At 53.4% G+C, this 13,306-nt stretch overlaps 3 protein-coding genes across 4 annotated transcripts in view; 2 read left to right on the top strand and 1 right to left on the bottom strand.

Annotated features, from left to right (window-relative positions):
- Positions 1-977: 977 nt before the first annotated feature.
- Ccer2 (coiled-coil glutamate rich protein 2) lies at positions 978-3,449 on the top strand. Its single transcript, XM_048329971.1, has 5 exons — positions 978-1,044; positions 1,207-1,247; positions 1,341-1,416; positions 1,728-2,215; positions 3,153-3,449. Exons 1-5 carry the CDS (start codon positions 978-980, stop codon positions 3,261-3,263), a joined length of 783 nt encoding a protein of 260 aa, XP_048185928.1. The 3' UTR covers positions 3,264-3,449.
- Positions 3,450-3,567: 118 nt separating this feature from the next.
- Positions 3,568-9,087, bottom strand: Nfkbib (NFKB inhibitor beta). The gene is made up of 6 exons (XM_048329858.1): positions 8,822-9,087; positions 6,404-6,509; positions 6,032-6,323; positions 5,201-5,289; positions 4,856-5,122; positions 3,568-3,716 (listed from the first exon to the last, which is right to left on the bottom strand). Exons 1-6 carry the CDS (start codon positions 8,998-9,000, stop codon positions 3,615-3,617), a joined length of 1,035 nt encoding a protein of 344 aa, XP_048185815.1. The 5' UTR covers positions 9,001-9,087; the 3' UTR covers positions 3,568-3,614.
- Positions 9,088-9,385: 298 nt separating this feature from the next.
- Positions 9,386-13,306, top strand: part of Sirt2 (sirtuin 2) — a 15,107-nt gene continuing 11,186 nt past the window's right edge. Inside the window, exons 1-2 of one of the 2 annotated variants that reach the window (XM_048329855.1) lie at positions 9,386-9,486; positions 10,267-10,313. In XM_048329855.1, coding sequence (XP_048185812.1) covers positions 9,471-9,486; positions 10,267-10,313 — 63 coding nt within the window. In that variant the 5' untranslated portion in view covers positions 9,386-9,470. The remainder of the gene's footprint in view (positions 9,487-10,266; positions 10,314-13,306) is intronic. The other variant, XM_048329856.1, reaches the window with a different exon arrangement.

Below are 13,306 nucleotides of genomic sequence, written 5' to 3'. Positions count from 1 at the left end.
GTGTTTGTTATCTGTACCCCCTCCCGTGTCCAATGTGAGCCCCAGGAGCACTGGTGTCGACCAGCGCATTCACTGGTGTGGACCCAGGACTCAGAAGTGTGCTTGTCATATAGTCTGTGATCGATTTTACTGGAGCTGGCATGGTAGCACATGCCTGTAATCCCAGCTGAGGCAGGAGAATCACGCTCCAAAACCAGCCTGGTTTACATAGTGAAGATGTGTCCCCAAACAAGTTATAGTAATGGCACCCAGACCTGTGCAGTTGGCAGTGCTGACCACTGCATTCCTGCCCTGCTGCATCTTCCTCAAGTCCATTTCGTTAGTGCAGAAAGTGTCTTAAGTAAATCATTTTAGAGCCAGGTACCCCATGGCTGGTGGCTATAATCCTAGCTTCTTGGGAGGCTGAGATCTGAGGATCCTGGTTCAATGCCAGCCCCTGTCAGGAAAGTCCATAAAACTTTATCTACAATGAACCAGCAAAAAAGCTGGGAGTGGAGCTGTGACTCAAGTGGTAGAGCACCAGCCTTGAGCAAAGAAGCAAAAGGACAGTGCCCAGGTCCTGAGTTCAAGCACCAGCACCAAAACAACAAAAAGTAGGCTTGTGCTCTGGGTTGTGTAGGTGGGCAGGTGGCAGAACTGGGGTGGGAGCCAGCTCCCACTGAGGAGGTGGGTTTGCACACCCACTTCTGGTAAGGAAACAGGCCTAAGGAGGCAGCTGAGGGAGGTCTGTGGGGACTGGTGCCCTTTAAACTTGAACCCAGGTCCTCTCTGAGCTTAAGGGGTGTGTGCTCTCTGCCTGGGTCCCAGGTGGGACGCCCCCGAGGGCATGCGTGCAGAGTGGTGTACCCATGAATAATTGAGGGTCTCAGGCTGGCCGCCCCACAGCTGTCATGCTCCCCTGCGGGCCCCCTGGGAGGGTTATAAATACCCTGGCAGGAGCCTCCCAGCCCAGGATCAGGGGGGCCCAGCTCCCCATCATGCCGTACCCGACATTCTGCTCTGTGCTGCTGCTGCTGCTGCCGCTGCCACTACTACTGGGGACTGGTGAGTGCAGGAGCCCAAAAGCAGGGAGAGAGGACTGGATGCCAGCGTGGGGAGCAGGGGCTCGGGCCCAGAAATGGTGCACCTAGTGGGGGAGGAGGGCGTTTCAGGACCCCAAAAGTTCTGGTCAGTACTGAGGACAGCACCCCTCTGTTTTCTCCATAGCCACCACAGCTCCCCTGGCCAGCAGTCCCTCCAAAAGGGAGGTGAGGCATCCCTTTATCTGTCTCACCTGATCTCCTCTAGCCCCCATCTCCCTATCTCCCCTCAATTCTCTGATGCTTTACCCCTGTCCCCAGCTGACCCGCTGCCTGGCAGAGGTCCTGAGCCCAGACCGGGCACACAGGGGGCCCTGCACATCTCTCCTCTACAAAGGTAAGCAGCCTGGCACTTCCACAACTCCAGCCCACCCTGCCCAGGGCTTTGCCTGCAATGACACCCCCCAACCTGCCCTCCCACCCCACTGCACAGAGAAGAAAGGTGTCCCCTTATCTCCAGAGCCCTCTGTCCTGGGTTAGTGGCACTGTCCTGCCTGGTCACAGCTTCCATCTTGGTGGCTGGGGGCAGAAGGGAGGTCCCAGCCCTGACCCTCCCCCCCTCCTCTCTCCGTTCTGGACGGCCACCATGGGACAGGACCCCGCTCCATCCCGTCATCATCTCCTGCACACTCTGTCTCTTTCTGCCAGAGATATGCGAGAAGGATCCCCATGGCTGCGGGTCCCCGGGGGAGAAAGGGTTGTTGGGTGAGGACCTGAAGGAGGAGGAGGAGGAGGTTGGGAAGATCAAGTCGGACCAGAAAGTGAAGGAGGAGGAAGAGGAAGCGGCAGAGAGGACGCACCGATCTGAGGTCCGGGAAGAGATGCTCCAGGAACAGCACAGCCGGCTCCATCAGGAGAAGGAAGAGGAGGAAAAGAAGAGACACCCTGAGGAGACCTTTAAGGAGCTGTGGAAGCAGCGACTGGAGGGTGCTGGGGATCCCCAAAAGCGGGTGGCAGAGAAAGCTAGCCAGGAGGAGTCTGCCCAGTTCCAGGCAGAGAAGGGCATGAAGATGCAAGGCAGTGGCCGTAGCTTGTGGCAGCAGGACCAGAGGGGCAAGGGAGAGAGGCCTGAGGGCGCCCCCCGCCTTCACCACCACCACCAGGAGGAGGAAGAGGAGGAGGCCTCGGAACGGGAGGTGAGTGGGGGGAGGCCACCAGATGCTCAGTGGGGAATGAACCCAAAGTTCCCACCCAGCAGGACCCGCCATGGATGGATCTGGATAGCCAGGTACCGGGGGCTTGCGCCTGTCATCCTAGCTACTCAGGAGGCTGAGATATGAGGAGGGTAGTACAAAGCCAGCCCAGGCAGGAAAGTCTGTGAGACTCAGATGTTAACAAAAAGCTGGAAGTGAAGCTGTGGCTCAAGCCAGGTCTGACACTCACACGCACGCGCACACACACACACACACACACCAGCTGCATCTACTCGAGGGCTCTGCTTGGCCGTGGGGACATCCTTGTGTGAAGGTCAAGGACCTCACTCAGCTCGTCACCGTTGCCAGTGTGTGATTAGGGGGCCGCCAACCTGTTCAGGAGGCTAGACAGCGGCCGCATGGCTGGGTCATGGAACCTCAGGTGTCACCACGGTGGGTGGCCATCACATCCAGGGGGCATCAGTTGTTAGTCCCATGACCAGCGCCATTGGCCACCCATTTCTTTCTTTTTTTAAAAAAATAGAACTTTAATTTTTATTGGTAAATCGTGGTTTCCTATTGAGTTACATAATAGAGTATAAATAACAATAATGTAAAATTCCAACACTTAAAAGCATTCCAAATCACTTGGATTAATATATTAAACCTTTGGTTCCTGAAAGAATGTTTGATTTAAACAATTCTCCTGCTGTGCTGTGCAAAACTTCTTAGAAATAAGAGATGGATAGTTTTGTAAAGCTTCCTGTATATGAGATCTGCCTCACCATACCCACTAAAACTCAAACACAAAGATTTTAAAGATCAAAATCAAGTCATATCTATTGAAACTATCAAAGGTAAGTCTTAAAAATTAGAAAAGGAAAAAAAAAAAAAAGAAATCTGAACTACCCCCTAATTGGCCACCCATTTCTGATGCCAGGAACTGGCGGAGGAGCAGCTGGAACGCGAGGAGGAGCGGCTGGAACGGGTGCGGGATGAGCTGAAGAAGGCCACGGCCATGCTAGGGGAAGAGCTGAGGAGGGAGGGCTGACCCCAGCCCCATGTGTCCCCCCTCACGCGTTCCCTTCTGGCTCAGAACTTTCGATCCCTGCCCCCCCAACCCCCACTTCACCTGGCACACACTCACCCTGACCTGCAGGGGAAAGAGGGAGGTATATCTTCCATTCCATTCAGAGTGGATGAGTCTGAGCTGTGGGAGGGACTCAGGACACCCCCCTCATGCCCTTTCACCCACCCCACCCTGCCCTCTGAGTGAATAAAGCAACAGCAAACCACCATGTTCGGCTTATGTCCTTGATTTGGGGGGACCCAGGAACAAAAAGAGGGCTCTGCTTGTCAGAACTAAGACTTTATTAAATCAGAAATTCTATCAACATGGAAATCAGGCGGGGTCAGGGTCCTCAGGAAGAGGTTTGGGTGCTGGGGTGGGAGGTGATGGGTTTGGCATCTGGCCTCTGTGAACCACAATGTCGTCATATTCATCCTGGGGACAGAAGGGGATGGCAAAGGGGCTCAAGTGGCTGCCACCATGCCTACCACCTGAGTCACCTCTAATGTCGAGGATCTTGCCTCCAAACCCGAGGCCCCCTACTCCAACTTGCGTGCTCTCAATGCCCCATTTCTGAGCCAGGTGCTGGTGGCTCACGCTGTCATCCTAGCTACTCAGGAGGCTGCGATCTGGGGACCAAGGTTCAAAGCCAGACCAGGCAGGGAAGTCCACAAGACTTACCTCCAATGAACCAGCAAAGTGTCAGAAGTGGCACTGTGGCTCAAGTGGTAGAGTGCTAACCTTGAGTAAAAAAGCTCAAGGACAATGCCCAGGACCAAAGTTCAAGCCCCAGAACTGGCACACGCACACGCACACGCACATACACAAACACTCCATTTTTGAGGTCACATCTCCACCTCCCCAGCCAACAGATCTCTCCTCCCCCCTCCACTCTGCCTCTACCCACATTCTTTACCCTCATCGCTCACAACATCCAATGCCACCTGCGGTGCCCAGGATAGTACCCCACGCCTGGGTCCATCCTTGGTGTGTGGCTGCCTCCCAAGGTCCCTGCCCACAGCCCCGCCTCTCTCCTGCTGCCACCGACCCAACCTCCCACCAGCCATACAGCTTGTGTTCACTCCCGCCACCACCAAGATCTCTCCTCCACCTCTGCCCCATCTCCCCCTTCACTGCCTTAGCTTTTCAACCATGGCTGATGACCAAGGTCTTCCTGCTTGTCACTACTCCTGCCCAGGCCTCTCCTGACTGCTGCTCCATTTGTGTGGCTGAGGTTTTTGTGGTTTTTTTTTTTTCTGGCAGCACTGGAGTTTGAACTCAGGGCCACACACTTGATCAACTAGCTCTCTACCACTTGAGCCACACCTCCAGCCAGGCTTTTTGCTATTCACTGTGGACATGCAATCTCCAGGGCTTTGCTGCCCAGGCTAGCCTCAAATCTCAATCCTCCAGATCTCAGCCTCCTCAGGAGCTAGGATTACGGGTATGATGCCATGGGCGCAGAACTCCACCTGAGTCCATTAATAACAGCCACCCTAGGTCAGGCTCAAGGCACTCCCTAGTAATCTCCTCCCCTTCTGGCTGCTGTCACCCCAGTTTTCCTCTGGACTCACGCCTTCATCTTTGCTGTCACTGTCACTGTCGTCACTGCCGCTGCTGGAGCCAGGCTTGTCGTCCTCATCCTCGGGCTCGGGGGCTCCATGAGCACGGAGCAGGTGAGCGAGGCTGGTATTGGGTCGGAGCAGGGCACTCCCCAGTGGGGTGCGGCCCCCATACATTCGAGCAGTGGGGTCGGCCCCTGCCCTCAAAAGAAGTTCCAGTACATCGGCAGCTTGGGCCTCCACGGCCAAGTGTAGGGGGCTCCGGCCACATGTGGGCTCCTGCGGGGTGCAGCCAAGAGGTCAGAGGGCACTGGAGGGGACACCTCATGCACACCTGCCCCCCCTCGGGTGGCTCACCGGCTTATTGAGGTCAGCTCCAGCGCGCCAGAGCAGCCGGACCATCTCTGCATCTTTGTGGACGATGGCCACGTGGAGTGGGGTGTGGCCTGGGGACAGAGGGAGGGGTGTCAGAGGGAAGGGCGAAGGGCCTGGGCTCCCCAGCACCATGATCCTGGGGACCCTGTGGGTGACCAGGTTCAGGGTCTGGCTCCTTAATTCTTCTCCTGATAAGTAAAAAAGCACGCAGGTGCTGACTGGCTAAGTTGTAGGTAGGTGTCTGAGTGGGCCGAGTGCTGGGTGCCTGGAGGAGTGTGGGTAAAGAGCTGGGGGTCTTTAGATGGCAGCCTGGGATCTGGGGACCAGAGGCTCTGGTCTGACTTCATGAAGGGCCAGGATTTCAAGGTCGTCTCTGAACACTGGGCTGCAGGTGATTGCAGTCTATCTATGGAGAGCCTGGGCCTGGGGTAGCTGAGCTTACATGGCGGTGCTTACAGACTCAGGTGCTGGGATCACAGTTAAGACAGCACCTTTTCCACGAGTCCCGGATGAGGAGGGTCCTCTAGCCTTTCTCCGGGGCTGGGTACCCAGCTGCCAAAGTTTCACCAAGCCCTAGCTTTGAATGCCCTCAATTTCTCCCGGGTGGGCTGGGCCTGTGGCTTAGAGATGGACTAGGGATGGTGGGTGGGCTGCGCTTTGCAGGTAGGGAGCTAGTCCTGGCAGCTCTCTGGGTCTGGGGGATGGAAGGTCTGGGGTGGGGGTGGGGGTACTGGACCCCATATATCTAATTTTCCATATCTGCCCAAGGGGCCAGGTCCTGAGCCCATGCCCACCCTGCCTGGTACTGCTCACCCTCGTAGTTTTCAGCCTCTAGCTGTAATTTCCAGTCCTCCTCTCTCAGCTCTTCTTCCTTCTCTCGCGAGGGTTCGGGGTACTCGGCCTCGGGGGCGGGGCTGGGGTCAGGGGTGTGGCACTGGGGGCGGGGCTGAAGCAGCGCGCATGCGCAGGCGTGTGCCCGCACACGGCAGGCCAGGTGCAGTGCTGTGTGGCCCCCACGCTCTGCCACCAGCAAGCTGGCACCCGCTGCGTACAACTTCTCCACGGTGGACACCTCCCCGAGGATGGCTGCCAGATGCAGGGCGGTCTGCAGGAGGGCAGGGCTCACGGTCACATTGAGAACCTGGGACCCCTGAGCCCTTACACCAACAATTCCCCATGACTCACCTGGCCCAGGTCGTTCTGCAGATCTACATACTCAGTACCCGCGGAGAAGCCTAGAAGGAAATCCAGGAAGGGCTCATGCTGATGGATCACGGCCAAGTGCAATGCCCTAGGGGCAGAGACAAGGTGGAAGTCAACACACATGAAGATCCAGTGTGGTGGTGGACACCTGTCATCCCAGCCACGTGGGAGGATCTTGGTCTAGACTCGGCCTGGCAAAAAACTAAGAACTTACCTCACCAAAGGAATAATGGGCCAGACCATGGCTCAAGAGCAAGAGCCACCAGCCTAGCAAGCACAAGACTCTAGGTTCAAATCCCAGTACTACAAACAAAATTTCAAAAACAAAGGCAAGTTGGGTAGGCATGGTGGCATATGCTTGTTAAGTCCAGCACTTGGGAAGTGGAGACTGTGGGAGGACAAGTTTGAGACCAGTCTGGGTACATAGCAAAACTCTGTTTCATAAACAAGGATAATGACTAGGAATGTAGCGTGGTGGTAGAGTGCTTGCCTAGCATGCATGAAGCCCTGGGTTCCATTCCTCAGTACCACATAAACAGAAAAGGCTGGAAATGGTGCTATGGCTCAAGTGGTAGAGTGCTAGCCTTAAGCAAAAAGAAGCCAGGCACAATGCTCAGGCTCTGAGTTCAAACACCAGGACTGGAAAAATTTTAAAAAGATAACAAAATGTAACAATGTTAAACATTCGTTCACCTAATAACTGACCTTCAAATTACAACAAGCAAAACCTGAGAGCTACAAGCATAGACAAATTCAGAATTAGAGATATGTGTAAGAGAGACAGCGTATGTGGGGGGGGGTGTACTGGGGCTCAAACTCAATTCCTCTGGTTACTCTGTTTTATCTCTCTTGCCTGGTGCTCTACCACTTGAGCCTCAGCTCTACTTCTGCTATATGATTTAAAGGAGTTAAGGGCTAGGTAGCTCAGTAGTAGAGTGCTTGCCTAGCATTTAAGAGGCTTAAGTTCCATTACTAGTACGGAAAAAAAGAGAACAAAAGAAAGATAGATAAAGGAATTCAAATCATACAAACTGTCTTCTCTGCCCTACAATGATACTAGACTAAAAATCAGCAAGAGAAAGTTTCCAAACATGTAACATACTTCTATAGAACTCCTTGACTAAATCTGAAATTTTAAAGAAAAAGTATGCTAAAGTCCACTTAATTGAATGAAAATAAAAATTTAACAGAAGATAAGTTTCTGCTGAGGCAGTATTCAGAAGGGAAGTTTAGGGGCTGGGAACATGGCCTCGTGGCAAGAGTGCTTGACTCGTATATGTGAAGCCCTGGGTTTGATTCCCCAGCACCACATATATAGAAAATGGCCAGAAGTGGCACTGTGGTTCAAGTGGTAGAGTGCTAGCCTTGAGCAAAAAGAAGCCAGGGACAATGCTCAGGCCCTGAGTCCAAGGCCCAGGACTGGCAAAAAAAAAAAAAAAAAAAAGAAGGGAAGTTTAAACACATATTAGGAATAAAAGAAATTCTCACAACAATGACCTCAGTTTCTCCCTTAAGAAACAAGCCAGGGGCTAGGGATATGGCCTAGTGGCAAGAGTGCTTGCCTCGTATACATGATGCCCTGGGTTCAATTCCCCAGCACCACATATATGGAAAACGGACAGAAGTGGCGCTGTGGCTCAAGTGGCAGAGTGCTAGCCTTGAGCAAAAAGAAGCCCTGAGTCCAAGCCACACAGGACTGGCCAAAAAAGAAACAAGCCAGATGGAAGTGGTGGGGTGGCTCAAAGTGGTAGAGCATTAGTCTTGAACTGCAGGTCTCAGTGACAGCCCCCAGGCCCAGAGCCCAAACCCCACAACTGACCAAAAGAAAAAAGAAAAAAGCCAGGGTGGTTTATGACTGTAACCCCAATTACTCAGGAGGCTGAGAGCTGAGGATCCGGGTTTGTGTTTCCCTCCATCCCTCACCACTGGCACTTTAACAGATGAATCTCCAATCTCAGGTAGTTTAGTTCTTTTTTTAAATTTAAGATGTGGAGATCAGCATTTGGTTAAGTATTCATTTTGGCAATCAAAGTCTGGAGCTCATAAATCAATTGGACCAAATACAGTCTTTGTATGACGGGGGGAGGGGAGGAGAGAGTTCTTACAAAGATACAAAGATTTGGGGACTGGAATCAGGAGGGTTCAAAGCAGGTTTGGGGGACCAATGGGTCCGATGTGGATTCCAGGATCTGGAAATCCAAGTTCAAGGAAAGAAGGGGCAGAATCGCAGGCTTTGGATGAAGAAGTTACAAGTCTAGTTTTGCTACCATTTAGGGCTTATGAGGGTAAAGGATGGAAAGTCAGACTTAGGGATGAAAGGTCAGGAAGCCACAGGGACCAGGAGGGAAAATTAATCGTCGGACCCCAGGAATCCACTGGATCAGTCTAAAAATCACTCACGTGTCCCCATCCTCAGTGACGTAGCCAAAGACGAGGGGCGCCCACGACAGCCCGGGGCTCAGCTCCGCACCCAGCCCTGGTCCTCCGGGAGCCGCTGCGTCGGGACCCAGAGAGCCCAGTCCGCTGTCGCACCATTCATCTGCATCCGCAGCTTTTCCCAAGCACGCGACCCCAGCCATGGCACCCCCACTGCCACCTCGGCGGGGGTCCCCACCGGCCCGTCAGTCACTGGGCTCTGCCTTAGCTCCGGAGCTTCCGCCCTGCTGGGAATTCCCGAAGAAAAAGTCACGCCCCCTGGTTTGTCCAATCAGAGTTAGGCACCTTTCTTATTCCCCGCCCCCACGCTGCACATTAACCAATCACAGTACTGGGATCGACCAGCGCAATCTAGTCGTTCCCACTTTTCCGGGTGCCCTTTACCAAAATGGCTGCGGCGGCTTGGCCTTCTGGGACTCGTAGTCCCTCTCGTGAGAGACCTCCCTGAGCTAAGCGAAGCCAAAATGACTACTGGGAGTTGTAGTTCTCCGCTTCCTTCTACCACCACCACCACCATCACCACCACCCCGCCTTCCCATGCCACTCTGGTTTCCGGTGCCGTCACGGGACAGAGCAGTCGGTGACAGCCCCGAGGGCCCCGCGCCCGGCGCCCATGGCCGATCCGGACCGTGAGTTGGGGGACTGGATGGGAGGATCGGGCCGCGCCGGGGCCTAGCTGCGGGGTGCAGGCCCCGGGGTCCGGAGTAGGGGGGGGCTGCAGGTTCGGTGGGACGCGACTCGGGGTGGGTGGGGGCTGCACGGGGTGGGTGGAGTTCGGGGGACTGTTGCTAAGGGGCCCCTATTACTAGATTGGTGTGTTTTCAAAACCAAGGTCCATTTGTTAAGTGACTAATGTATGATCGTGTATTTCCCGCTCCTCGGTTGCTGAGGACCCTGGTCACTAAGGACCTACTTGATGGAGGTCCCGGTTGCTAAGGATACCTGGTGTCCTGGGCATCTGTAGTGTGTTACAGCCCCCAACCCCTACCCCGGGGATGTCTCCTCTCCAATGACTGTCCTAAACCTGTCACCACACTGCACCTCCTCTCTCAAACCTCCACTCAGTCCCAGGAACCTCCTGCCCGCCCCCCTTTTTAATCTCTCCTCTTCCTGGACACACTTTGCTCTGCCCTGCAAACTTTACTGGCTCGCCACACACTCACACTACTGAATCTTTCCCAACTCCGAAGTCTTCCTTCAGCTTTGGCACCCCGACTTTCTCCCTCCTTTCCTCCTCCCTCTCCTCCACTCCAACCCTGCCTTTTCCCCCTTCCCCTCCCTCCCGATTTTTACGACCATCCTTCACCCCATTATAACTAGGTTGATGGGTCTTCTTGCCCACTGCCCCACCACTTGAACCCTTTAACCATTCCCCCCACTATAACCAAGTCTGCTCCCCTCCTCCCCAGCCTCTGACCCTCTGGAGACCCAGGCAGGGAAGGTGCAGGAGGCCCAGGTGAGATGGGGAAAGGGTGGAGGGAAGGACAGAGATGGACTTGCTCCCATATTTCACACTGCATGGAGGGGAGGTGGCAGTGGGGAGAATTACCCCTAGGGCCCTCAGATCATTGCCCTAATCCCTAACCCCACCAAGTACAGCCTCCTGGGGCCTGATGGCTTTGGAGAACTGTCAAAGACAGACTTGATGTTGCCTATCTCACCCCTAATCCCCTTTGAACCTCTTCTGATTGAGACTGAGAAGAGGCAAGGATCCAATCTAGTTCATGAACCTAGAGATCTCAGGGGTGGGTGACAAGCAAATAATCCGACAAGATGATTATGAACGAACATAGCTTGGGCACTGTGGGAGCAAGCTTTATGGGTCACAGAAGATTCCAGCCAGGCCTTCCTTAGGAACCCCACTGGCTGGTCTAAGAATTAACCTAAGATATAGTTACAGTGTAATAAGTGAATTGACTTGGAATTGTTGCAGATAAACTGAGAAATTATGTTGCATACAGAGGGTCTAGCTTATACAAAGGCTTGGGGGGGGCAGGGAAGAATGTAATGTGTGTGTTGACTAGTTGGGTAGCTGCAGGTAGTTGTCAGCTGATTATAGGAATAGTTAGCATTTATTGTCCTCTTACTCCAGCCATATACTCTGGTAGGGCTGGTACTGGGGACAGGAATGGTGGTAAAATAGAATAAGAGACAGTGAGATCGAGAGTGGAGGTTGGAGACAAGGGGAGCATGGAGAAGAGTATGACATTAATGCAGGTCTGTTGTCATTTTACAGATGAGAAACTTGAGACTGCTCAGTCACTTGCCCCTGTCCCTTGCATGGAGGACTAAAGAAAGGTTTAAAGCCCAGGGCTGCAGGCACAGGGTCCTGGCGGTCCTGTGGGAAGAGGCAGACAGGCTCTCACAGCTCCTTGGGAGGCTGGCTCTGTGCCATGTGCCAGGCAGATCCCCCACAAGTCACCTCACAGAGCCTCACTGTCTGCTACCCTGAGAATGACAGCCTGCCCAGCCCCATGAGGTCCTTCTTGAAGTGAAAGCAGTGTGGACAGTGGCAGTACCCCTCACAATGCACAGCAGAGCCATGCTAAGGATGTCACAGCCTCTTGTCACCCTGCCTCCTGAAGCATGCCTGCTATCAGAGAAGGTTTTCTGGGTAGAGAGAGAGAGACCCTCAGTCCCTAAGAGAATCAGCTGATAAATTGTAGCATTGTCTGTAATACAGGGACCCTGGAAACAGCCCAAATGGCTGTCAGCAGAAAGGTTAAATGAACTGTGCCCTTGTACAATGCCATACTATGTAGCTGCTTCAGAACAGGAGGCACGAGTTAGGAGGCGGAGATAGGCAATTCGAGGCCAACCCAGGCAAAATGTTTTTCTGTGATCCCACCTCAAAAACAAGCCTATGCCTGTCACTCTGGCTAGGTTAGATAGCCAGGAGACAATAGATGGGGTCCAAGGCCAGCCCAGGCAAAAGCAAGAGACCCTATCTGAAAAACAACCTGAAAACCAAAGTGGCTAGGGGCATGGTTCCAGGGATTAGAGGATCTGCCTAGCAAGTAAGTGCAAGGCCCTGTGCCACACACACACATAAAAGTGGGCTTATGGTATATTGTGCAGGGTTCAATGAAAGTATGACCCATTTATGTTGTTGTTGTTTTTTAAAGTCACATGTGTTTTTATGTAGAGAAAAGTTCTGGTGTAGGCTGAGAATGTGGCTTAGTGGTAGAGTGCTTGCCTAGCATGCATGAAGCTCTGGGTTCCATTTTTCAGCACCATGTAAACAGAAGAAGCCAGAAGTGGCACTGTGACTCAAGTGGCAGAGTGCTAGCTTTGAGAAAAAGAAGCCAGGGACAGTGCTCAGGCCCTGAGTCCAAACTCCAGCATTGGGAAAAAAAAAAACTCAAGGCAAAACTTTAATTTACAAGTCAAGTTCTCTGTTACCCAACTTATATGGAGGCCATATTGCATAGTGTTCTCTCTCTCTCTCTCTCTCTCTCTCTGGCTTCTTTGTGTGAGTGTGTGCCACTCGGGCTTGAACTGAGGGCCTAGGTGGTATAACTATTTATAGATTATTGAAGATAAGAGTCACAGAGACTTTCCTGCCTGGGCTGGCTTCAAACTGCGATCCTCAGATCTCAGCCTGCTGAGTAATTATGATGACAGGCATGAGCCACCAGCACCAGCACCTCTGTGCGCTTTCAAGCAGGGCATCAAATTGGTCTGCTGGGGCCAGCCCTGGTCATTTGAATTTGTGGCTGGCATTATGTTGGCCCTGTTCCCAAGGCTGGGCATCCAATGGTGAAGACAGATAAGGTCCCTGCCTTTGTGGAGATGTTTGTGATTGACAGATCACATCAGAGAAACCACAGAGAGAAGGGACACAAACTGGGACCTACTGAGCACTCTACTACTTGAGTCCCAGCCCCAGCCATTTTCTTTTAGTTTGTTTTTCAGATAGGGTCACTGGTAACTTTGCCTAGACTGACCCTTCAGACCTAGATCTTCCTACTTCTACCTCCTGAGTAGCAGGGGCTACAGACGTATACCACCAGGCCTGGACTGTTTTTGAGATAAGGTCTTGATACCTTTTGTCCCAGCTGGCCTAGATCCTCAATCCTTTTGTCTCCCTTGGCAGTAAGGTGGAAACAGAGGCCTGGGGAGGCGGCTAGGGCAGGGCCCCTGGGGAGAGGACTGGCTAGAGGAGGTGAAGCCCTGGGGATGGGGAAAAAGGGATCTGCAGAGAGGCTCTGGGGAGACTGAGAGGCTGTGAGACCACAGTGAGACGAGGTCTAGGTCACCGAGGATGAAGAGAGCTGTGTCTGGGGACAGAGAGGGAGCATCCAGGAGCTAGGCTGAGGCTACCGGCATAGGTGTGGCTGGTGGCCAGGGGACACAGAGATGGAAAGCTGAGAGGGAGCTGCCATTCTGTGAGGCTCCAAGCAGGGGAGCGGGGCCCATTGCACAGGACAGGAACGCAGGGGAGGACAA

The sequence above is a fragment of the Perognathus longimembris genome, chromosome 20 (assembly GCF_023159225.1).
Source record: "Perognathus longimembris pacificus isolate PPM17 chromosome 20, ASM2315922v1, whole genome shotgun sequence".
Classification (NCBI taxonomy): domain Eukaryota; kingdom Metazoa; phylum Chordata; class Mammalia; order Rodentia; family Heteromyidae; genus Perognathus; species Perognathus longimembris.
The sequence above is the reverse complement of the archived record's forward strand: the minus strand, read 5'-3'. Positions and strand labels throughout refer to the sequence as shown.

What these genes read in the sequence shown, in the direction of transcription:
- Ccer2 (XM_048329971.1), top strand. Translation starts at nt 978, where the DNA reads ATGCCGTACCCGACATTCTGCTCTGTGCTGCTGCTGCTGCTGCCGCTG. An exon ending in GCAGTCCCTCCAAAAGGGAG is followed by an intron (nt 1,248 to 1,340) that starts GTGAGGCATCCC and finishes CCCTGTCCCCAG; the next exon opens with CTGACCCGCTGCCTGGCAGA. An exon ending in AGGAGGCCTCGGAACGGGAG is followed by an intron (nt 2,216 to 3,152) that starts GTGAGTGGGGGG and finishes TTCTGATGCCAG; the next exon opens with GAACTGGCGGAGGAGCAGCT.
- Nfkbib (XM_048329858.1), bottom strand. Translation starts at nt 9,000, where the DNA reads ATGGCTGGGGTCGCGTGCTTGGGAAAAGCTGCGGATGCAGATGAATGG. An exon ending in TGCAGAACGACCTGGGCCAG is followed by an intron (nt 6,324 to 6,403) that starts GTGAGTCATGGG and finishes GCCCTCCTGCAG; the next exon opens with ACCGCCCTGCATCTGGCAGC. An exon ending in AGAGGCTGAAAACTACGAGG is followed by an intron (nt 5,290 to 6,031) that starts GTGAGCAGTACC and finishes CTCTGTCCCCAG; the next exon opens with GCCACACCCCACTCCACGTG.